The sequence below is a fragment of the Paramormyrops kingsleyae genome, chromosome 5 (genome assembly GCF_048594095.1).
Source record: "Paramormyrops kingsleyae isolate MSU_618 chromosome 5, PKINGS_0.4, whole genome shotgun sequence".
NCBI lineage: Eukaryota > Metazoa > Chordata > Actinopteri > Osteoglossiformes > Mormyridae > Paramormyrops > Paramormyrops kingsleyae.
Genome location: NC_132801.1, coordinates 34178771 through 34203480, shown reverse-complemented (window position 1 = coordinate 34203480; position 24710 = coordinate 34178771). Strand labels below are relative to the sequence as shown.

At 43.6% G+C, this 24710-nt stretch overlaps 3 protein-coding genes and 1 long non-coding RNA gene across 4 annotated transcripts in view; 1 reads left to right on the top strand and 3 right to left on the bottom strand.

Moving 5' to 3' along the window:
- Nucleotides 1-5303, bottom strand: part of dcun1d3 (defective in cullin neddylation 1 domain containing 3) — a 12487-nt gene extending 7184 nt beyond the window's left edge. Inside the window, exon 1 of the mRNA XM_023819152.2 lies at nt 4806-5303. Within this exon, the coding sequence (XP_023674920.1) occupies nt 4806-5272 (467 nt within the window). The 5' untranslated portion in view covers nt 5273-5303. The remainder of the gene's footprint in view (nt 1-4805) is intronic.
- LOC111847723 (uncharacterized) lies at nt 5302-20984 on the bottom strand. Its single transcript, XR_002839157.2, has 3 exons — nt 20647-20984; nt 8871-8952; nt 5302-5392 (listed from the first exon to the last, which is right to left on the bottom strand). It is a non-coding gene; the product is annotated as an uncharacterized lncRNA (long non-coding RNA).
- On the top strand, nt 20473-23692 carry lyrm1 (LYR motif containing 1). Its single transcript, XM_023819146.2, has 6 exons — nt 20473-20598; nt 20935-21061; nt 21721-21898; nt 21981-22041; nt 23089-23120; nt 23386-23692. Exons 3-6 carry the CDS (start codon nt 21740-21742, stop codon nt 23497-23499), a joined length of 366 nt encoding a protein of 121 aa, XP_023674914.1. The 5' UTR covers nt 20473-20598; nt 20935-21061; nt 21721-21739; the 3' UTR covers nt 23500-23692.
- Nucleotides 23445-24710, bottom strand: part of dnah3 (dynein axonemal heavy chain 3) — a 37426-nt gene continuing 36160 nt past the window's right edge. Inside the window, exon 61 of the mRNA XM_023819145.2 lies at nt 23445-24710. Coding sequence (XP_023674913.2) covers nt 24357-24710 — 354 coding nt within the window. The 3' untranslated portion in view covers nt 23445-24356.

Here is a 24710-nt window from a genome sequence, read left to right as displayed (position 1 = left end):
AGATGGCTAGGCCTCCCAAGGAGCCTGAGCAGGCACCACTCTATATGGTCATCAAAACCAATGACTGCCACTCAAGTCCTTAGGGAAGTCACTCCAGGTTACAAGGGCCAGGGAATTGATCAGTACAGAGGGTCAAGGGATCCAAAGGTGGCCAGAGCTGGCAGGTAATGGGGAGCGGAGGAAGCCATTTTGCAAGCCAAGTCAAGGCTGTGTCACAAGATAATGATGGGAGTGGTGATGCAAGTCTGAGCTGGACTAGGATCCTTCTGAGTCCTACCTTAACCACCAAAGGGAAAATCACCTGGTCCAGATGGAGGAGAGCAGCAGTGGAAGAGAACAGATCATGCTGGGTGGTGGGAATGACACAGCAGAAAGCTTGGTCAAGATGGGAAAATGCATTAGAGAAGGAGGAAACCTGGGCTGAGGTGTGGCAAGCTGAACTGAACCAAACCACATTGAGTTCCAAACCACATTGAGTTCCAAACTACATAGTTGCCTGGATGTTGAATGTGAAAAAAGGAGGAGGGTCATCAGAAAACAAGTAATAATGGTGAAGAAGGGACTATCTTGACTGATGAATGAGTAAATATGGCTAATCACTCATTTTTAGACATCACACACAACTGAGAGGGCAACTTGGGGTCCGAGCAAAGCCATCTATCTGTGCCACACGGAAAAGATTTGCCAAACAGGGAAGCTAGCAATCAATCAATATAAATTTTATTCCAGAAGATTCAGAAAATCTTACGCCCCACAGTTTTAAAATTATGTACAAAGGTTCAGGGAATATCAGTGTTTAAAAGATCCATAGAAGATCTATGTATACAAGACAGTGGCTGCAGGCGCTGTTATCACTCCAGGCTACACTCTCCTGGCAGTTCCAATTTTGCTGCCCACTGTCGTTGCAGTTTTGGATATGACCAATTGTACATTTGTAGGTATAGATTTTCATTCATTTAATGTTTTTGTGAAGCAGTAATAAAAAAAAACCATCAAAGATCAAATGGGGTAGAGTAAACAATGACTAATTGATCCTGTTCACAAGGAAACACCTCTAATCATCTCTTCCTTCTCTCTACTATCACTAAGGACTGTTGTTTCAGTTTTACTCCAATTTATCTCAAAACCTGACCAGGTTCAGACATTCAACCTTACAATATGTCTGCAAAATGCTGATATAGATCTGTTAAATACTTGAGTTAATGCACTATGCAAATATACAAAGTCTGAAAAAGATCCCTGCAATACTTTTAGAATCACTCTGTTCACAAGACCAAGTGTCTTCTACAGCTGCTGTTTCCATCTTTCACCGCCACACAGTGCTGCTACTTCATTTTTGGGGCAATTTCACTGAAAATAAAATCAGATGTAGATCAGTAATAAAAGTAATCAATATTCATGCGTTTTGACAATCATATTCACAAGGCCAAAAGTCATCTGCTTTCACCTTCCCTTTGCCGTCACTAAGTGGCGCCACTTCAGTTTTAGGGAGATCTGCCTCAAAATTTAATCACCTCTACTTTGGTGCCCATACAGTGCCGTTGCAAATTTCGAAAAACTATCAAAAAATTTGAGTTTTCGTATTAACGAGATCAATTCCAAAACTTCCCTTTTTTTGCTATCACTATCTGGCACTGCTTCAATTTTTGAACAACTGGTTCAAAATATAATCAGTTTTAGTTCCTCACCCATAAAATACACATGGAAGGCACATGGAAGCCCGCAAAAGGCTTTTTTTTTAGTTATAGACTCACATGTCAAAGAGTCTGCAGTGGTGGACTGGTGCTAAAACCATATACACAAAAGTATTGGGACACCCCTCCCAATCACTGAATTCAGGTGTTCCCATCAGTTCAATTGCCACAGATGTATAAAATCAAGCACCTAGGCAAGCAGACTGCTTCTACAAACATGTGTGAAAGAATGGGTCTCTCTCAGGAGCTCATAGAGTGGTAACTCTTGAATTCAAGAGTGGTACCGTGATAGGATGTCACCTGTGCAATAAATCCATTTGTGAAATTTAGTGGCATTATAACAGAGTGGATGCAATTGGGAACAACAGCAACTCGGCTGCGAAGTTGTAGGCCACGTAAAATCATAGAGCGGGGACAACGCATGCTGAGGCACACAGTGTGCAGAAGTCGCCAAGTGTCTGCAGAGTCAAGAGCTACAGACAAACTTCATGTGGCCTTCAGATTAGCTCAAGAACAGTGCATAGAGAACTTCATGGAATGGGTTTCCATGGCCGAGCAGCTGCATCCAAGCCTTACATCACCAAGTGCAATGCAGTGTTGGATGCAGTGGTGTAAAGTACATCGCCACTGGACTCTAGAGCAGTGAAGACGTGTTCTCTGGAGTGCCGAATCACGCTTCTCTGTCTGGCAATCCGATGGACGAGTCTGGGTTTGGCGGTTGGCAGGAGAATGGTTCTTGCCCGACTGCATTGTGCCAAGAGTAAAGTTTGGTGGAGGGGGGGTTATGATGTGGGGTTGGTATGGTGGTTTTTCCAGAGGTTGGACTTGGCCCCTTAGTTCCAGTGAAAGGAACTCTTAATGCTGCAGCATTCAAAGCCATTTTGGCTTCTCTTTCCCCATGTTCCCAACTTTGTGGGAGCAGTTTGGTGACGGTCCCTTCCTGTTCCAACATGACTGCGCACTAGTGTACAAAGCAAGGTCCATACGGACATGGATGAGCGAGTCTGGTGTGGAGGAACTTGACTGGCCTGCAGAGACTGCAAGCCAGGCCTTCTCATCCAACATCAGGACCTGACCTCACAAATGTTCTCCTGGACGAATGGTCAAAAATTCCCATAAACACTCTCCTAAACCTTGTGGACAGCCTCCCAGGAGAGTTGAAGCTGTTATAGCTGCAAAGGGTGGGCCTGCTCCATATTAAAGCCTGTGTATTAAGAATGGGATGTTATTAAAGTTCATGTGTGTGTAAAGGCAGGTGTCCCAATACTTTTGGCAATATAGTGTATATTCCAGGAAAGCTGGGGAGTACAATTAATGGCATATACCACATGTACATATGACAGGTACTAAACAGGTGGATCAACACGCTAATTCTGACCACGTGATCAATCTAAACTTCAATACCTAATTGGCAAAAGGTTCTAAAATCAAAAGCCTGACAACCGCTGAAGGTGCACTTAACATAAAAAATCTTAACATTTTAAGACATAAGCCTTTTATAAAAAAAATACTGCAAATCCTATGCAAGCCTCAGTCTGATGATTTTTTAAAAAACGAAGTCAACCAGGTAACATTAGCTTCACCAATTGACGCTAATTGAATGCTTTGATTTTAGCTTTGAATTCTGGGATTCTGCGCAAAGTCATGACCTAAATTGGCATATCATTTAGAACCAGGAAGGAGTGTTATAGGACTCTATTAAAAATCATTGTTCATACTATATTCCCATTCAGATATCAAAATATGTGCATTGACGTGATTAAAGAAACAGCAACGCATCATGGCTTTAAAATTAACGCTATGTGTTAACACGGTAAATTTCCCAGCCTTAAAAAATACAAGATACTAGTACAAGAGGTTAGCAATAAAATAGCTGGTGTCTGAGCCTAGAGGAGAGAGGGGTGTGTCAAGAGAAGATGAAAGGCGAAAGAGAAAAAACCTTTAGCATTTAATGCTAAAACACTGGGGCTCATTCCAGGTTTGACATGTTGGAGTCAGAGGTGCTAAGAGGCACAAAGGCGAAAGTGTCAAACTCCAGCAGAGGGAGAAGCATGAACAATCTGCTGCAGCTACAGAAGCGCCGTCATCAAGCCCCTTCGGCCTTCCCAGGAAAGCATCTCCTGTCCCGAGCAGCGAAGGAGCCTGACACTCAACCAGGCCTTCATTCGGCTCACCTGGGGACACCCCCCATCCACTCAGTCATCAGTAACCATGACTGTAACCGATTACAGACGATAAATAAAACAGAACGGCCGACAATGCAAAGGTTACCGATTAACCTTTTAGTTGCTGGCATGAGTGTTCGTGGCATGTTCTGGTTATTGCACAGGGTCAAAAAAAGAAAAAAGTTGCCCGTCTCACTGGTCTTTCTCTCTTCCTAAATGTGTTGATGATCAAGTTTTAGCTTTAGTTTGATTATAGATTTTAAAATTGGATTTTACAAATCAATCTGAAGGGAGTTGATCCAACTTACATATGTTCATTTGCTACAACATATTTCTTCATTTATCATAAGAATATGAAATATTTCATGCATTTCACAGTAATAATAGGCAGTAAGAGATGGGGCACGAATCACACTTGGTGAAACAATATTGTTGTGTCTTTAAAAATGTCATCCTATAAAACTACCTATAAAAATGGGGCAGGGGTCAGCAGCAGCATCACGATCATGTCACAGGTCGGACTGAATCGCTGACATGTTATGAGCTGGGCCATTTGCCACCACAAAAACATGAATTCTTGCACTAGCATTATGGGTAACTACATGTTTTTTGCTCCAGCCTTCATTTCGCGTGAAGTTGCTTGGCCACCGTCGTTAGCGACAGCCCAACCCCCTCGATGATGACGGCCATGATTCCCCTGCAGTCAACAAACGCTCTGCTATAGCCATAGCGACCATTCTGCAGCACCGGGACCCCTTGAGAATCCTTCACTCACTCCCCTCCAGCTGAACTGCAGAGGCCCCATTGCTGGCCACTGACATATTTACACCGCGAGCTTTCCGAGGGACGTGGTACTAGGTCTATCGACGCGACAATACCACTGACACCTTTCGGACTCGACACTTTCCGTCCGGCGGCCGCAAGAAGAGCCGGCTTGGTCTCTCACCTCGTGAACTTGCACATGGTGGCCGCCTGAAACTTCCAGGCCAGCAGAAGTACGCGGAACTCGGCTGGATCCACGCACAAGTCATCGCAGAAGCGTTCCATGCCCTCCTCCAGGATGGCGTCGTCCTTCTCATCCTTGTAGCAGCTGAAGAGCTCCTCCACGTGCACCAGGGAGAACTCCTCACCGTTGGGCGACGGCTCCTCCCTGCGCTGCTCACCCAGGGGGGCCGGGGGGGGCGCCGTCTCCGCCGTCACCTCCATTGTCTTGGTGCCGTTGGCCAGCAGGTCGCCAGCAGACTTGCCGCAGCCCGGGCCGGCCTCCTCCTTGTGGCCGCCGCCGGCGCTCCCCCCTCCTGCCCCTGCCCCGCCCACCCCCTTCTTGTGAGACTTGCAGCCCGACTCCTTGTCTCCACTTTTGCTGCCGAGCGAGGATGACGGGTTCTTGCACTTCGTGACACACTGGCCCATGTCTCGTCCTCTGCCCACCCCGCCCCTCCCCCCTCCCACCCTCGGCGCCTCAGGTCCGGCTGACTCCGCCGCGATGCCGCTGCTCTGTGCTGGCCACGCACCTCAGCATGCCATCGGGTCCTGCCAGGGAAGACAAGATGGGCGCCGAGTGAGGAGCTGGCACTCGCATGGGCGGCTGCAGATGGCGCACAAAGTTTACTGTAAGGCGTCAAGCCAGAGATAGCCGGGCTGGCTATCCCCGGAACATACGTATTAAACAATTAGCAGAAATACCAGAATATTTCTGCACACTGAAGAATAGAAACACACACTATGGCCACATTCCTGCAGTAATGTACAAAAAAATGGATATAATAAAAAGAATAAAAATGGAGATAGACAAATATAAATGTCCTATTTAATAAATAAACATGGTGATATAAATAAAAGGTGAGAAACAGATGTAGGTTACAAACAGCTTTGGGGTATGTGCAAATAGCTCATAAATAATATAAATAATATTATAAAGTGTGTATGAATATTTTATAAATAAATAAATGTATATAAAAATACAAAAAATAAAAGTCAAGCCTTAATATAGGACTGTTATCTTATCCAAGCCGTCCAAACAAACTCTCTGACATCTTTTATGTTCAGATACTGTCTGGACTACACATGTGCATTAGGTAGGGTTACAGATTTCAGCTGCCGGCCCACCGACATGCAGGCATCTATGTTTAGCGTCTGGCTAAACACAGGAGGAGCATGACAAGCCCCTGAACTGGAAACACGGGATGAAGGAATGGGCCGTTTCTCACAAACCAGCAGGCAGCGGAAGCTCTCTCAACAGGGAGCTGTGGGGCTCAGCAAGGTGAGGATTTGTGCCTGGATGGTTGTGGGTTCAAATCCAGTGGCTGGCAGCGCGACCACATCACTGTTGGGCCCTTCAGCAAGGCCCTTAGCCTCAACTGCTCCAGGGGTGCTGGCTGACGCTGTTCTCTGAACCCAAGATTTCCTGTCATGTCTGTTGCTTTGGACAGAACCAGTCAAATAAATGTGAAATATTTAAAGAAAGCCGTAACATACTGATATAGACCAGGGAGTGAGCGGGTCCAGCTACTTCCACTTGCAAGACCCTTAGATGACCTGGGGAACAAGCATTCCACCCCAACGAGTCCCTGTTCATCGGTCTACGGACTACAGAAATGCTGAGCGCGACATGGCGAGCCGCCATCTGGAGGGTGGGGGGTGCAGCGTAGGGGGGTGGGACGCTAAACTCATTACCACGGCCGCAGGGCCAGCCCGGCTCACAGGGGGCCCGGCGATGCTTCCAGATTAGCGAGCATTGTTCAGACTTGCTCGCCAAACTCGCGCAATGCGAGGAACACAACCACCTTGCCCGCCGTCATTGAGCAAGTGGGTGAAGCAGGCCATCGGCATGCGGTACCGAGGCGTTGCCAAAACAAGCAAAAGGAAATAATAAAAAAAAACTAAATTGGAGCTGAGGACAAAGGAGAGCATTTAATACTTGAGCATTGATACACCAGCAGTCAGGACAAGATGGAGCCTGTGAATTAGAGAGCAGGCCGCAATTACTTTGGCCGATTGAGGAACGTCAGGGAGCGCTTAGGGCCGTCGGCAGATGAAAACGCGCTCAGGCTAGACACGCGCAATATCCCAATATTACTCCTGCGGGATACTCAGCACCATTTACTCTCCTTCTTACCTTCCGCGGGCTGCGTCAGTACCACTCGAGTCACCTTTACCGTCTCCCCCCCCCCCCCCCCCGACTGGCATTACCGCCGAGCCGAAGCAGAGGCAAAATGCGCTGGAAAAGGCTACAGGTGTTAGACATTTGATGGCTGATCTCTTATTCTGCTGCTCTTAGCTTAATGACTAGCGCTAGGCTGTCAGCACTGCGCTAACGGTTCAAGAAAATCCTCTGGAGGGATCGCCGTAAGCCCCTTTGAATTACAGAAGAGGAACGTAAACAAACATCCCTGCAAGCTGCTTGGCCAGAACCCGGAAACCACGTTTCACGACATCGACTGAAAACTAGAAGGCCCTCAGCTTAGAAACGGGGCGAACAGCAGGTTTCTGAGTAGCGGGTTAAGCTAACGGCATCCCTACGTCAAGGGCTCATTGTAGTCATGGGGGTGGGATGCCCCCGCAGCGGCTGGCTGTACTTCCACCTTCCACAGACAGACACACGCATACGGTGGGGAGTAGGGATGCTCATTTTGATTAATTTTCCCAACCGACAACCGCCGTTCGTTAACCGAACATTAACCGTTAACTGATTAGATTAGAATATTAAATTCCTCTGGGGTCGGCGGTCCCGCCGGCGGGATCTGACAGAAATTTCGCCAAACCATTTAAATAACTCTGCGAGGTTTTATCATATACACATTTAAAAAACACCCTCAGAAACCTTGGACGGTCTACTTTTCAAATATATATATAGGTAGAAACTAAATATATTTTTATAGCTTCGTGATACGAATAGAAAGAACAAGAGTGACTGACTTAAGCGTCTGCGTCTCGAAGCGGCTCTGATCGCCTTCCCACTTGCAAATTGCGCTATTCGCATGATAACAACATGATAATCCGACTGTTAGTATTAGATAAAGAAATATGTGAATACGCCCATTGTAACCGAAATAAAACAAGAGCAAATGTCTGGGTAGTGTTTACACCGATCGGCTACAATATAGCACACGGATACGTCTCTGCCGCTGAAGCTTTGCGCCAATGTTTCCATTTTCAGCAGCAAAGCTCGTACCTGTGTTCATGGCTCAGTGGGCTAAGCCTGTGAGCCTGTAATCACAGTCGCCGATTCAAACCCAGTGTATTTAGAACGTGAAAAGCGATCTTCAGCTGAGATGCCACAAAACTTCATACTACTACTAATAATTAAAATATATATAAAAACATTTTAAACCGTTTAACTGATAGTAATATTCGGTCAAAATTAATTATTTCGGTTAACGGTTAAACGGTCAAAAGGAGCATCCCTAGTGGGGAGGGTCAGATTCAAACCCTCACCCGTTATTCAGCTACCCAGAGCACCACCCACCGAACCCCCTTGGCCCCCAATAATGGTAATTATGTCAAATAAAACATCTACTGTACAGCCTCAGAAATATGTCCAAGTAATATAAGCTCATGACCCTATTTAATATTTAAAAACTAAGATGGTAAAAAAAAAATAAATAACTGGGCACATTCCAAAGGCTGGAAATGGGGGTCCGTCCCACCGCTCCCGCCAGCTTGCAGAAACACTCAATTAACAGGGTGGCACCCCCCCCTGCATCCAGCTCCTCCAGACCGGCTAATGACAGCCCCCAGTGTCACGACCTTCAGCCGCAGCCGACGGCCCCGGAGCGCAGCTTTGATGAGGGGGTGCAAAATGTGGAGGCAACCAAACAAACGGCGGCATCACTAAAGAAGGGCTCCGGCCTTAGAAATACCACCACTTACATGGGTCACTTAAACACCAGCAGTATTTATTACAGGGGAAAATGACTATATGCTAATTTGGCATAGGACAATACTAACTGTCAAAAACATTCACAAAAAACAGGGGTGATATCCAGCCCCATTAAGAGGAAATACTCACACAGACTTCCCTGAACACACCGGTCATAAAGAAAGGAGGAACCATCGCCGATTTCAGTGGGCCGAGTTCGGCATCCACGTCGCTGAAAGGCAGGCAGACAGACAGGCTGTTACCGTCACCGCAATGCAGGCTTTCACTTCCAGAAAAACACACTTTCAACTATAATACACACTGTAGTCATGAGGGAAAGGCAGGCGGGGCCCCTCGTGAATGGTGGACCAGCCACAGGAGCCCTGAGTGAGGTACTTAGCCTCAAGGGCCTGGGACACATGCAACGCTAATCATTACTCAAATCCTACTATCCTGATAAGGTAAAATGATCCACTTCCAAGCTTAAATACCAGGGTATTAAAGAAATTAACATTCACCACCATCTTGTAACCTGAAGATCATTCTGCTAAATCAGTGTTTCTGAATCCAGTCCTCGGGAATCCACAGACAGTCCAAGTTTTTGCTCCCTGGTGGGGAGCAAAAAATGCAGACCGTCTGGCAGGGGAGCAAAAAAAATGCGGACCGTCTGGTGGGGAGCAAAAAAATGCGGAGCAAAAAATGCAGACCGTCTGGCGGGGAGCAAAAAAATGCAGACCGGGCGTCCCCGAGCACCAGATTGGGAAACATGGTGCTAAACAATAGGCCTATCAAGCAACCGGCACTTCAGAATAAGTGGTTATACTCTCTGGAGCTATGTGAAAGTATTTCACCACAAATCCGGAGTGTTCAATTTCAAGCAAGTGTTTAAGTGTAAAGCCTCGTCGTAAAAGCATGGAACGGCTCTTGCGAGACAGAAACAGGGACTTGCCGGGAACAATTCTTCACACATAACCGTTTTTGTTTTGTTTTTTTTAACGCCTCTGCTGTAGTCGGTGAGTTATTGCCTGGTTTTGTGGTGTTTTGCATCCTTTCTCCCACAAGTACAATTAGATTTAGAAAGCGAGTGACTTGGCTGCCTCTTCCCAGGGTGGGGCTCTGTCTGCTGAATGTTCTACCACCGGCGACGACATTTGGTACCGTTTCGGAACTGATCACCGTGACGACGCCGCAGCCGCCCGCCAAACACAGCACGCCGGTCTCGGGGGCACGGCTCAGCCTCCCACACACAGCACACATGTTGGAGCTCCTACCCACACATAGATATGAATGAATGCGCTTAGGTCTTCATGTCACTAGCGCATAAAACTCTCCTACAACATAGCTGCAAGGAAGATTTCTCTCAAACTCTACTCTGCGTTTCTTGCCTTCACCAGCCCGTCACTGTGACCCCCAGCAGTCCATAGGTTTTGCGTTACGAGATAGAATGACAACCTTAATCACCATGCTTAAATTTAGACAATGCTAGATGTCACACTAAAGCACCGCAAAATTCATTTGACCGATCTTACAGGAAGCATGCGGCTCCGGTATCAGGTGTTTTCGTGTGGGAACCCTGTGAATCGGATGTTGCATCTTATTGCAAAAATCCAATAAAAAGTGATTTAGCCAAGACTGCTGAGATTATTGGAGCTTCCTGCTGACTTTCCAACCTTCATAGCGTAAATTTAATTTTAAGTGCAGATTCCCATTGGCCATTATAACCTCTACATTCGTTCAGTGGGTCTTGCCACGATTTGGTTGTTAATAAAATATTTAAAATGTCAATCTGCATTCTTAGCACTGGCTTCAGAACCATGTCAAACAGTTGAGTTTTATATTAAAATTACCATTCACCATACCATATACTAGCAGTAAACCAAGACATAAATCGGACAAGGAAAACAACCGAAAGGGACGTTCATTTACATTAAATGTACTGCATGCATGTCGGCTATGTTTATTTTAACCTTGAATGCTTTTGGTGATACTGTGGAGATTAATGTCAAATGTCAGTTTCTTCTCCAGGGATTTTCTCAAATTACATTTAATAAGTGATGAGGGACAGGAAGCTCAGTTTGGATAAAGTCCTAACATCTTACGGAGCATTTTATGCATTATTTACTATATTCACTGAGCACATTCTACAGAAGAAGTGATTAAGGGTACTTTCCACCACACCAGGTGATATACTTTTCGTACAGTACTTTTGGTACTTCTCCCTTTTCCACTGAGTACCAGAAGTGCCAAACCAACTGCGGTACTTTTGGGGGGGGGGGACTTACTTTCTATGTCGACTGCTTATGCAAACAGTCTGTCTCTGAAATGCAATACAAACGCTGTTACTAAAAAAAAATCTGCAAACTCAGGAAACAATAAAAGCAGCAGAAAAAAAAAGTAATGGATTAGGCCTGGACGATATGGCAAAAATTTATATCACGATATATTTCTTAATTTTGGTCGATACGATATAATTCCGATATCGATATGGGTAATATTAAAAAGCCTCAGGAAAAAACTGCCGAGGACACGCACAATGGTTGTCTGCAAACTGAATTTGCAAAGTCTATAATACCTCCAGGCTCCTCCTATTAAAATTATATAATTTTTTTTTAAAATAAAAACAGTACAAAAAAAAAAAGGTTCACTTTTTTTTTGTATTTAGCCTTTACAAACAAGAAATGTGAAATAAACTATCAAATAAATAAAACTCTCAGACTCAGCTTATTAACAATAATATATTTCCATTTAAACTAGAACAGGCTGATTATTCATATACAGTCGAACCCGGTTATGTCGCCGGCCTAGGGGGTTGCCAAAAAGCGTCGAGATAACCGATGATCGAGATAACCGAAAACCAATATGGCAGCAATATATTAGCATGTGCTTGAAATGTATTTATGTGCGTTAATAACTGAGAATGTACATGCACGGGTTTTTGGCATTGCCGCGATTTGTTTTACGCGATCGGCATGCTATAAATATGTACATACATCGGGGCCGGTTCTAGACATGCATATATGAGGGGGCAGACAGAAATGTGAAGGGGGCACATGGTGGCGACAAAGGCGGGAAAGGGGTGGGGTGGTGCTCTGGATAACTGTTTTTGTCATGTAATTGGATTGCACTTTGTCAGGCCTCTGCCCTAAGACCTGTCCAACTTGGGTGTCCCACCTGAAGGCTAAGCTTCTGCTGGTGTAGCTCTTAGGGTCACTGAGGCACGCAAAGCCCCTGACCACAGTAAGGTGGCAATCCCACAGGGGGAAAACTGAAAAGTAAAACAAAAAATAAAATAAAATATTCCTCATCAGATTAAAAACAAGACATTTACCTTAATTGGATGGCCTATATCAAACATATTTGAACCCAACAAAACACTTTTCACTATTGCCAATATTACCAAAACTAAAAAGGGTAGGCTAAGTTATGAAAAAGAAAAAATCAATTCACCGAGTCTTGAAATATAAAACTGAAAAATAGGATCGGTCAGGGTTCATTTCACTACATGTTGTACTTGTTATAACTATGTATGTGACGAATAAAGAATCTTGAAATCACAACGAACAAGTCGCTCAATGAGAATGAATGACGTAACCGACTGGCTAAGCTGCTTCTAGCGCCAAGGTGGTTCAAATGGTACGATCCACACTAGGGGTGTCTAAAATCGTTTTACATAAAATTTTCCTACAAGGTGAGGTTCTTTCTTAAAAAAAAAAAAAAACAACAAGAAAAATGTTAATACCCCCCCCCCCAAAACTGCTATTTTTGTCTATTTGGGGGGGGTCGTGATCGGGGGGTACTGGGGGGTACAGTACCCCCCGATCAAGACCCCCCCCAAACAGACAAAAATAATTCGAACCATGATCTCACTAATCACTATGATTTTGACGAGAGAGATTGCTGTTTCCTCCAAACCTTCCGCAATCACGCAGCTCATTTCGCTTTGCCCTGCCTACTGAGAAACTGGCTCATTTGCATACTAACAGTGATTGGATGTTTAGCTGGGGGGAGGGTGAGTGGGGGATCTGCCGAGTGCTGCGTGAGCCCGCGCACAAACAGAACGCGGAGGGAAAGAGCGAACAAGAAGTGAAACTTATCATCTCGTTTGTGCCTTTTTCAGTGGATTTTTCAGCTACTGTAGTAAATCTTGTCCATATTCAGTTTGTGGGTAATTATTATTTTCTTCCTCAACTTCTAAAAGTTTGATTTAAGGGGGCAGGACGTTTGCTTAAGGGGGCGTTGCCCCAGCGTAGAGCCGGCCCCGACATACATGTTGGCTAACAAAAGGCATACCACCAACTAACAGCAGAGATTTACCAGTAAACAATAAAAACCACCGTCGTTTCTTGATACAAACCTTTAATTATATTCTCCAACACTGAAAACACAAAGATCGCTCACAAAATCACAAAAAACCTGCGGGGTGTACTGTAGTTCGTTTTCACAAAAAGCTAACCAGTGTCAAAATTAAATTCACGAGTCATTTCCCTCTGACGCAGCTCTGAAAAGTATCATACACGTGGTTACTATGGTTTCTTTACAAAGTCTAAAATGCTTTGTTGCTTTTGCTTTTAACAGTCTGCTTAAACAAATGCTTCAATATTATTTATGCTGTCTAAAAAAGTTTTACCTGGATCACGTTTCACAGCTGCGTTGTTCAGCAAATTACCATGCAAATGCGATTTGAATACGCGCTGTTTAGCACTTGTGATACATGTAAATGTATATCGAAATATCGGAAATGTGTTTAAAAATCGTATCACCGTTATCGAAAAAAAATATATCGCGATATATATTGATATCGAATTATTGTCCAGCCCTATAATGGATATGTGGACAAATGAAAAGACCCAATCTTTAATTGCTCTGGTAGGAAGAACAACAAGATCAGGATGGCATGAACAAGCAAAGTATTTTGTATAATATACCATGACAGGACTGTATTGGAAAATGTTCAAACATCGCAATGTGATTTTGTGATCAGTGATTATTTTAAAGCAAAAGAAAAGCTTCTCACACACAACTAGGAGTGATTTAAACAGCAAGGACAAAAAAAAGATTATGGTTGTCACAGAGAATGCATGCAGCACTCATGTAAAAGCAGCGGAGGTAAACTTTAATCTGATTTTTAAGCATATACTAGAAGAACTTAAATAGGAAAAATCATTAGAATTGCAAAACATGTTTCTTCCTATGACAGAGTAAAAATGTTTCAGTGAAGCTTAAACTTCCTGCAGTATAATGTCTGTACCTAGTTGGAGGTTAGGGTTAGAAAAACCTGATCTTAAATCAAGCTGACTAGCGATGTAAGAATTGCATGTACATAACATGTGTTGCTGATATTAATATCACATCATCCAGCCCAATAATATACTACAGCCTCGCATTGTGATGTCATTTGGCACCAATATCAGTTTTTATGCCAGAGGAAAACCAACACCTTCAAGTATTTAATACAGTTAAGCAACATCTTCAGGTTGACTGCTAACAAACTTTAAAGTCAGTTGAAATGAAAGGGCTACCCCTCTCTCCCATATTCCCTCACTTCCCCATCCACACACACACGCGCACACACACACACACACACCTTTGTGAGGACCGTTCATTCATTTCTATGGGTAAAACCCTAATCCCAACAATGACCACCTTAATCCCTACCGAGCCCCAACCTTAACTAAAACTAAACAAACGAGATATGTCTTTTGGCATTTTTAGTTTTCAGTCACAGATTTTAATAAAATTGAGTAACATTCAGTAAATAGCCATTATCGGTTTTATTACCTTATATTTATGTAATAAATATACAAATGTCAATTAGATGGTAACGTGCCTGAAACACAGAAAAAGGAAAAAAATCTGTTATGATGTATTTCACCCAGACAGATGTGAAAAAGCGGATTCCACTGTCATTTATTTTGTTTGCAAGAAATATTTATTTTCTACTTTTTTGGGAACTTTTTACATTAAAACTAAAAATGACCTTTCATAAGACAATTTTATTTCAAGCAATTTCAGTTGTTCAAAATATTCAATAAATAATCATAAATGGTTCATCTGTATTTCCTTCAATTATTTTGAAGTCATAAAAAAATAGTCTTTCATTAGAAAAAATATCCCAGCTTTATAAGTTTAATAAACAGCTTTAATACTTACAGTACAAACCTTGTCAGTGAAATATGAAGGCAAGAAAAACAAAAAAACAAATACAAAATAATCATTCATTAATAGTAAATTGAAGTAAAATGCTCAACTAATTGTAATATTGCTTTGGAATCATATCGCCCAGCCCTAGTCATAGCACTCATCCTTAAACAAGAACGCTATGCAAGTATTTCAGCAAGATTTTATCATTTTGACATAATATGGCAATCTTAGAAAACAAAGACAGAAAGAATATGCTAACGTTAAGGGTCATTTTTATCAAGGTGGCTTTTAAAAACAGAACAAAGATTCTTTAAACCAATCACATTCCTGGTTAGCCATTGTGACATCAATGTTATTGTAGAGGTTTGGACACAATATATATAAAATCTAAATGCTGCCATTTCCTTCCTAACAAAATTTGCCTAATAAAAATCAACACAGAAGGCACCCAAGCAGAATAAAGGCTTTTTAAATACTATATATAATCAGGCTATGTTTAATGTATTTGTTAATGGATGACGCATAAATGCAGACAAGCTTAAGATTTCAAAGTACATAAAGACCTGAAATATTCCCACTTAGCATTTCATTGGCGGGGGCGCAGAGAAAGCCCAACTCACTTTCCAACTACAGGTTTTAACACGGGTGATTAGAGGTACTGGCTAACCAGCAACACCCCTGAGCCCATCTGAAGGTCAGGAACGTCACAGCTCATCCGCTTCCATCTCCAGACCAATGGACATAGTCTCCTCTGAGTGCTGGCAAGCTGACAATGCTGCCTGAGACCGGAGCCAGCCTGGCTGACAACCCCAACCTTAATCTGATAATCCCACCCGACACTGTTCAACCCAATCCCTGCTGCCAGACCGGCAGCCCCACTGAGTAGCAGGGACACAGAGCTGAACCCCGCCCAGCCCTTCAAGGCGAGATGGTCTACAGGAACCAAGAGGTCAAACCCAGAGATGTCTTTTAGAGGTATAACAGGCAAACGTCTGCTTGATGGACATCTACTCGGGAGAAAAAAATCTGAGCAATATGGTTCACTAGAGAACGCAAAACATGCACAATTTTTGCCTTAAAAAATTCTTAGAACAGTGTTATGGATATTGGTGGTAGCACTGCTGGGAACAATCAATGCTGGACCACAACAGAACAAGCACAAGGTAAGTGCAGACGTGCTTAAACTCTGCTGCCTGATGGCGTAATGTTATCCACAACCGCATATCTAACAAGAACCCCCCCCCCCCCCCCCCCAACAAAACAGATGGCTGGTTAAGTCTTCAAAAAAAAAAAAAAAAATCAAGATGGAGATCATTTTCTGACTCCAAAAGCAAACCACACTCTCACAATTCATCAGAAAGCCAAAAGGCACATCAACCCGAAAGTCCCTCACCGACAGCCAGGGAAACATACCCGGCGAGTGGAGAAGCAGCGATGAGCCCCGGCTGCAGATCCCAGGCTCTCCAGCAGCGTCTGGGGCCACAGCGACAGACTCACACGCTTCAGAGAACCAACAGCTGGTGCCTTAAACACATCATTATAGTAAATCTTCGACATTATAAAAAGGGAAAAAAACGCTATAGCAAGTTGTTCATTCAGCCACAGAACAGCCTGTGTTTTTCATACACTGATCACTGAAGGAGAAATCTTCTCGCCATGGGTCATGACTCCGGATAGATGCAGTCAAATTCAGATGAAATATGGCTATGTGAGATTGTAACTACACAAGGCATGATTTTATTAGCGAGAATGTAACCAGCACTGAGAACACTGGGCATACCAAGTAGCATGAAGTGTTCCATAAAGAGGCACTGAGCTCACAGGAGGTGTAAAGTTACCCCCAGACAGTTTAACTTTTCAGTATGAATTGGTGAAATTTAACATGCAGGGCTGGGCCCTTGAATCGTAGCCCTGCTCAGACAGTGTCTGCTCTCCCTGGGTACTGAATGTTTCCTCTGGGTACTCTGGTTTCCTCCCAGAGTTCAAAAAACACACAGATAAGCAAACCGGTGTCTTTAAATCGCCCATATTGTGCGAGCGAGTGTTTGCCTTGTGACAAACTGATATCCTGTCCAGGGTGTCCTCCTGCCTTGTGCCCAGTGCATTCTGGGACAGGTTCCAGGCTTGCTGAGCCTTTGTGCTGCATAAGCAGTTATGGAATATGGGTGGTTAATATTAGTTACATTTCAAATGTCTTATTTATATTTAATTGGCAGCATAAGCCCAGATAGCTAGTCATTGTTTAGAAGAAAAATTTAGTGTTTTCTAAAACCTTTCATTTACGAAACAGGAAACACATAAACTAAGAGTAACAATCATTATTTACCCCTGCAGAATAACATGCAAATTAGGTGGTATAAGCAGCCCAGATCTCAGCACTACAGAAGACAAAAAGCTCAAAGCAGGAGATTCCACCAACCCACAACTAAAACATGGCAACTGGTTTTCCATCAAATGGCACCCTAACCTATCGACCTCCCAGGCTCTCAGCACAACACTTAGGGTCCAGCTTTGTGTTGCCAGTGTCATCCAGTTCAGCCTGTACCAATTTGTTTTCTAGTGGTTAAATAATGATTGCTTTAGCAGATAAACTGACTGGATAATGGACATGGATACACAGATGGTTAAAGAACCCAAGTTTAGAATTAAAAAAATAATAATAAAATCCAATGACTGTTTTGATTAAGAGCTTAACACGCAGGCATGGAACTGGACAGCCAAAGGCTCCTGATACTCTATGTCAGACCTGTTGTTAGGGTGATGTAACTAGTGTGGCTGCACTGGGCACCACCCTCTAGGCTGCCACGCCCAAAAGAGAAACTTGCCTAGATAATGATCGGCTAAATAACAATATTTTAATAATTTTTTCCCCCACTGATTGAATGCAGCCACATTTCATCTGAATATGTCAGTTTTCCTCACTAGAAATCCACTAACCTAAATCCTGCCTGGGACATGTGATCCCATAGTCTAGGTTAACATAACCCAGGTGGCCATGTTACCATTTGGATGTTGCTTCAGCGCTGGATTACAGAGACTTAACCAGAGAATGTCTTGCTAGGAAGCCCGTGAGAGGCACAAGGGAAACTGTCAGCGATTGGAGAGTTATTCTTCATTACAGTGGCATCTGTATTACAGTGACCAATAAGACACGATCATTTTCACTGCTTGGTCAATGTCAGCCTCAGTTGAGGCCCCAAATAAATTGACCCTGCCCCTTTTCAAAGACAGGTCTGCTCTGTGTGTCCCCACAGCCAAACCAGGAGTCCATATATCGCATCTCACACCTCCAAGCTCAACATACTATTTGGGGTTTTCTTCTGATTTCAACACTAACCTGTATGTGGATTGTTTTGGCTCAAGCATAAAAACCATGCACATCACTCTGCAGATCTGCTGCTCCAAAATGGACATTCTGCCAATGCCAAGCACTGTGTCCTCTTGCCTCCAGATCAGCGGCGAGGGAGCTGAATCGATCCAAGTCTCTCTCAGTATGACAGTTAATACCTTTCAGAAGCCTGTCAAAGTTGCGCAAACATCTCTGTATCCCCCCCACCACACACACATGCAGCTGATTTCGTGCGCCTGTCCGCAGTGTCATTACTGCCAGGCTGCCGTCTACACAAGCTTCCTGCCCACCACTGTTACAAACCATACACGATTCATAATAACTCTGCATTCCAAAAGCTGCCATTGAAAGGCCCGCGAATGAACACATAACGTGAACCAAAATCAAAACGTTTAGAATACGTACATCTAGCTGCACGTTTAAGTTTGTTCAGGCTTACAGCAAATCGATCGCAAATAATACTGAAGTGTCAGCTGTTTCAGAGATCAGACCACAGAAGAGAGCTCTAATATCTGTAAACCTAGATCTCAAAACTGCAGCTTCAGCAAGTCTGAAAGATCTTGCGTTTAAACGTTACTTCATTTAGAACTGGCTGTTTTGGAATAACCAGTTACGTTAACGCAGAAACACTGTAACCAAAAGAGGACAACAAGCGGGTCGCCATAACGGCGTCCGCCAGAGCGCTAAAAGGTCACCACCTGACACGGATTTTAGGCAGCAGGATGCTCCGCTGGGACGTCACCTCGGGAGGCGGCTTAATTACAGCGGCCGCCCCGGGGGAGCGCGGCGAGGCAGCGGCCTTTGGCACAGAAAGATTTCCCTACAGCCATGTCAGCAGCTCCGGGATGGTCAGCGTGCGCGCGCGTACGCGCTTGTGCGTTGCTGCAATACAAAACCTCCTGGAGGTTGGCCACGTGACTAGCCCTGCACGTATGAATTAACCCTGCATCACATTACATAGGCTGCACCCATAGGGACAGAATTACTTGTTGCAACGCTATATAATTCATCATAAACATGCTAATTCAGTGAACGAGTTAATACTGATAATTTCCACTTTACAAATGCTAAGCATTGTACCTGCCTCAAAAACCGCAATCCTGTTTTATTTCTAACCACTCTACAAATATCACAGTTATGTGGTTACAACGTAAACATTAATAAAAAACCTCGGACTTTGCTGTAATGGGGGTAAAATGAGGGAAAAGTTTCTCTACTAAAAAGCTGACAAACGTGCAAACAAGCAGGTAAAGTTTGCATCCCTAAATCCGGATATGCTTAACTCTGAAAAGCATCAACATGAAATTTATGCAAAAAGGGGAAAAAAGCCAAAGAGCAAAACCTGAGCATGCTTATGCAGGATAGAATGGTTCACAGCCTGAACGGCAAGTAATTCATAAAATAAAGTCATTGTCTGTGAAATTGGGCCTACAGTCTAATAGCTGGATGCTGTGCTAGCTGAGCGTAACACGGGTCCAAATTGGGATCAGATGAATTACATTCGAAAAAGTGAATGCAAGGAGCGCGCACACACGCAGCGGGCATGCCCAGGCAGCACTCTCAGACCATGAGGTACGAGAGCCTGGCCGCTCCGAATCGGCGTGGACCCCATGATAACTGATGAGACACTCCTCTGATGCTGCATCACAGTCGAGATGGCTTCCTGACTTGGTCTCGAGAAAAAAAAATCAGTTACCACGTCAGATCTCGTACGGATACATACGGCGTCTCAGTCCGATCCCACCCCGAGTCCACGCACTTTTGCAGTCGATCGGTCAGCAAAACGTGACAAAACCACAACACACCCACCGAGTCACACGACGTCGCCGGGCAACCCGCACCGACAGCCAAAAGAACAATTAATAATATTTCAGTGTGTCAGAATGGCGACTGGGAAGCATCTCAGCTGAATTAGCTAGCCGGCTAGGCAGCTACGTTCACTAACCCGAACTAGCTGGCCGACGTCTGTCGTTTTTCTCTCGCATGCAGCCAGAGCTTTCCTGTTCGGTAATAAAACAACGCGGAGATCATTGTTTAGCCAGGAGTCGGGAGGTTAATTCACTTAGCCGAGTGGGTAACAAAGACATTTGGATGTAGCAGGGTCACAGTAAGCAGCTGCTGATGGTCATCTTATTCATTTGTATATATGATAAAAAAGAGTGAGGACATTTTACCAAGTACTCAGCGAGCTTCTTAAAAGTGGTTCATGTGTCGAAAGTTACGAAAGGGGCCGCCTGCCTGAATACAGTAACGCGTCCGTAGTTATGAGAAGCTATTTGGCAAGCTGGGGGTACCCATCCGCACCTTCGCCCCGCCGATCGCACCACATTCTCCTCCGCAGACAGTTCTGTGAAGTTCAAACTACAGCGACAGAAAGTGTCAAAGCTCGTAAGTAATCCAACAGAAGGTGCACGGCCCCGGTAACAGCGAACTTACCTTCTAGACCGTGGTGAATACCGTGAAACTGACACTCATCGCTCCCGAGGCTCAGGCTCACTCGGGGTTAGGCAACACGGAGCAGCTTCCTCATCGAAATCACCTCGTTTCCGACGTCCTTTACTTCGGCTGTGTTACGCGTGTGCCACTCTCGCGGATCCTCATGTGTAAACTGCGGATACCTGACTATAAATGCCTGTTTTCTCTGCGCTTACCCCTTCCTTCCCCTTTTCTCCGTCTCTACGGAGTGGATAATAATGAGAATTTTCCCCGCATCACTTCCTGCAGGGCATCAGCGTCGCCGCAGCTCCCACGGCCTGCGTATTACGTCACGGCAAACGTGTCAATCGTCATAAGAAAGCGACAAACGCTGCTGAGAGGGTGTAGCCAGCGAGGTGTTCGAGAAGCGAACGAGGTATTTTAGACATTTAAACTGTCTCCGGTGCTGTGCTCCTTCGTGTTGTTTTCTCTATTCTGTGTCCTTATTTTATTAACTACTGGTTGTCCCTAAATATCCTATAAAATTGCGAGCCGGAGGGATTGTTTCTTATTTATGTTCTGTATTAGAATATATCAATTATTGGTCCTATTAACTTTACACGACTGTAGTAAGTGGATGAGTATTCGTTACCCCAGAAGTGCTTTAGTCATATCAACTAGCTATCCAATCCAAGTTACTCATGTTTCTTGTTATACCAGACTACATCATTTGCCATCGAACAGTAACCAGAATATATTACTAATTTTCCAAAACTGCTTACTTTAAACGAATAAATATTTGTTTCTGTTTTCTGCAATGTGTTTTACATGCTTTCTTTTATTCTATGACATGCAGCTGTACAGATAATGATTGGTCTTATAAGTTAAAAAGCTATACATTGCCACCTAGTGGTTCTGATTATAATATGTAGTTCAATCTGTACGGTGTGTTAATGCTTTAGAATTAAAATGTGCCCACTTTCACTTATTTACGTTTCTGTTTTTATATTTATTGTGTGGTTAAGAAGTGACGACAATGCGAGTGTATAACTGAAAACATCTCATCTTTATTTTTTTATTTGTTTTAATTATTAGATTTTTTTAATGGCCCACAATGACGCTTGCCACACGGCAAGAGGTTCTGTCACTGTATAGGAGGATACTGCGAATTGCTCGGAGCTGGCAGACCCACTGTACGCGTCCACATGACACGGAAATCGAGAAAAACTACATTGTCCAGGAGTCCAGGACACTCTTCCGGAAAAATAAACAGGTACTGAGTGTTCCCCTGTGGGTTTTCATGAGATAGAGTAACCAAAATAAGTTGGTTTCATTAAGCATAAATCTGTTTGCAGCTAACTGATGCTGAATCCATCAGGAAATGCATAGAAGAATGTCAAGCTAGGATTGAAATTGGTGAGTTGGACTGAAACATCTTGTTGCAATGCTTTGATATATAGTTATTCTGATATGTACCTGAGAACCGTATTTGGAAATCCATCAATTTGCCAACCACTTGCCCTGAACAGACCTGAGATGGGAAGGTCTGGAGCCAGTGCCCTGGCAGCATAGGGCACACTAGGTGGGACACAAATATAATTTGCTTACAAATAACAACTTGTGGCATCTGTACAGATAGTGTGAAAGAGATGAGATGGTATTCCATTGATTCCTGGTGGGAAATTGGCATATTTTAACTTTTATAAGTAATGTATGTACAATGCTTTTTAGTTAGAGGAATGTTGATGTTAACTTCACAGTGATGCACAGGGAGTTTGCTGATGACTGTTTCCTATTCATTTTAAGCAACAGATTCTCAGTCTAAAGTGTCTCTCATAGTACACAGCATAAGGCAAGGTATATTTCATATATAATACTCGACATTGCATGGATTTTGTGCATTCCCACTTGTGACTATGAAATAGTGACATGCATATAAAGAGAGAAATCAGACGCACCAAATTCAGTTAACTGCGTTTTGTGTCAGTTTACTGTCAACACCAGTCTATCAGAACTAAACACAGTCAAGCATGTACACATTTTTTGTAAATGCATTTATTATAATTTGCAATATTAAAGTGAGCTGAGTCAATTCTGTCCTCAGTCTCTGATATTTCACAAACAACCCATTATTATTCGTAATTAGGACAAGAAAAGGAAGTATTTTTGCAAATATGTTTCTGATAAATGGGGCCTATGAGTTATATTATTGAATGAGGGTTGGGGATGGCATGAGGGGGGGTGGAATTCTATTTTACTCTGCTCTTATTCTGATTTATCTGGAAATGTTATCTTTAGTTGTGATATATAATGGACTTTAACATTTTGATATTTTTCATTTTGTTAATAGCTAGAATAAATTCATGACGGCTAAACTGGTTAATATGTGGGAATGTGACATCACAGTTATAGGTGACGCATAACACAAATTAATAAATGAAAACACACTTTGGCATTTCACAGGTCTTCACTACCGGAATCCATATCCAAGGCCTGTAAGTAATCTGATCCCTACTCACAGCACTATATAATTAGTCTACAAACAAGTCTCTGATGATCCTGTTCTAAATCAAATAGGCAAATAATTCTTGTTTGGGGAGGGGGGTGCTGCTGCTTCACTACTTGGTTGAAGAGGCCAATATTCTGTGGTATTCTGATCTTGATGTATCTTTTGATGTCGTCTTAAAACACTTTATGATGGCAGAGAACCCATTAGCTTTTTTCATTTTTTCATTTTCATTGGATAATTTTCCCTTTCAGATCCACATTCCACCAATGGGACTTGCCAGTCAGAGGGGGAGGCATCTTCGCACCCAGGAGAGGCTGAGGAAGCAGGCCAAGCCTGTTTATTTAAAATCACATGATGAAACGTGAAATGGCGCGGGTTGGGGCAGATCTGTTCAGATGCTGAGTCAGAATGTTAGCCCCGTCAGTCTCCTTCACAATGCACTAGTACACACTAGTACAAGTGTATGCTTACATCCAATTTAACTGCACATGGATTAAGGAACTGTATATTCTGTTCATTCTCAATTTTAAGTGTCATATATTGGTATGCTTGTTATAATTTGCCATCATTTGATCACATCAATGAAAGCCATTTACAACGGTGTACATTTTTTATACAAATGATGCCTCTGTGGTATTCAAGAGTAAAATTGGGACTCTTATTCAGGAAATATTTAGATAGAGGAAAAGGGATAAAATGCACTATGCTATTCATCTCTAGGCAAGGCAGCTTGCAATATTATTAGCCTGTAAAAAGAGACTCAGCCAGCCAGCCATTTTCCAACCCGCTCGTCCTACTGGGTCATGGGGGGTCCGGATACTATCCCGGAAGCAATGGGCACGAGGCAGGGAACAACCCTGGATGGGGGGCCAGCCCATCGCAGGAGGAGACTCATATATTCATATTTTAAAGATAAAATGATAACCCTGTACCTTTACTCAGACAACTAATTGTGCTTCATTTTGATGTTCTTTAAAACAGAAAGATAACAAAAATATGTTCCACTTTATTTTGTGTGGCTGCTCTACTCTTAAATGTCTAAAAACACGAATGTATGCCTTTATTTTGGTCATCCATCCTACCGCTACTATAATGATGTGTGTGTGTTTGGCACAAATGATACCCGTGTGCTAATGTACTGGTCATGTGCTTAAACAGGGTAACATGCTTTCAGGGTTATTGATGGCCGTTGTGACAGTTGCACTGTGTCAGGAGGGAGGCGCTAGTCATCGAGCTGGCAGAGACATGCTACGCCCCGGTTGGTCCAGTGCTGCCATGGCCGGTCGGAGGGCAGCTCCATGGACAGGACATAGTTTGTGGAATGGCCCGTAGTGGAGAGTGTTCCCCGGCGGGCACTAGTCTTGTAAACTGGGCAGACGTAGGTGTTCTCATGGAGAAAGGTGGCCATCTTCCCTGGCTTTAGCCAGATTATGGGCAGGGGGTCAAAGAGAATCTTGGGGAGGGACTCTCCAATCACCATGTGGTCTCGGTCCCAGCGTGCTCCCTCTAAGAAAAGGCCCGTCACGTAAGCGCCATCCTCAGGCTTCTCCGTCATGTGTGTCTCCTGCTCAGTCAC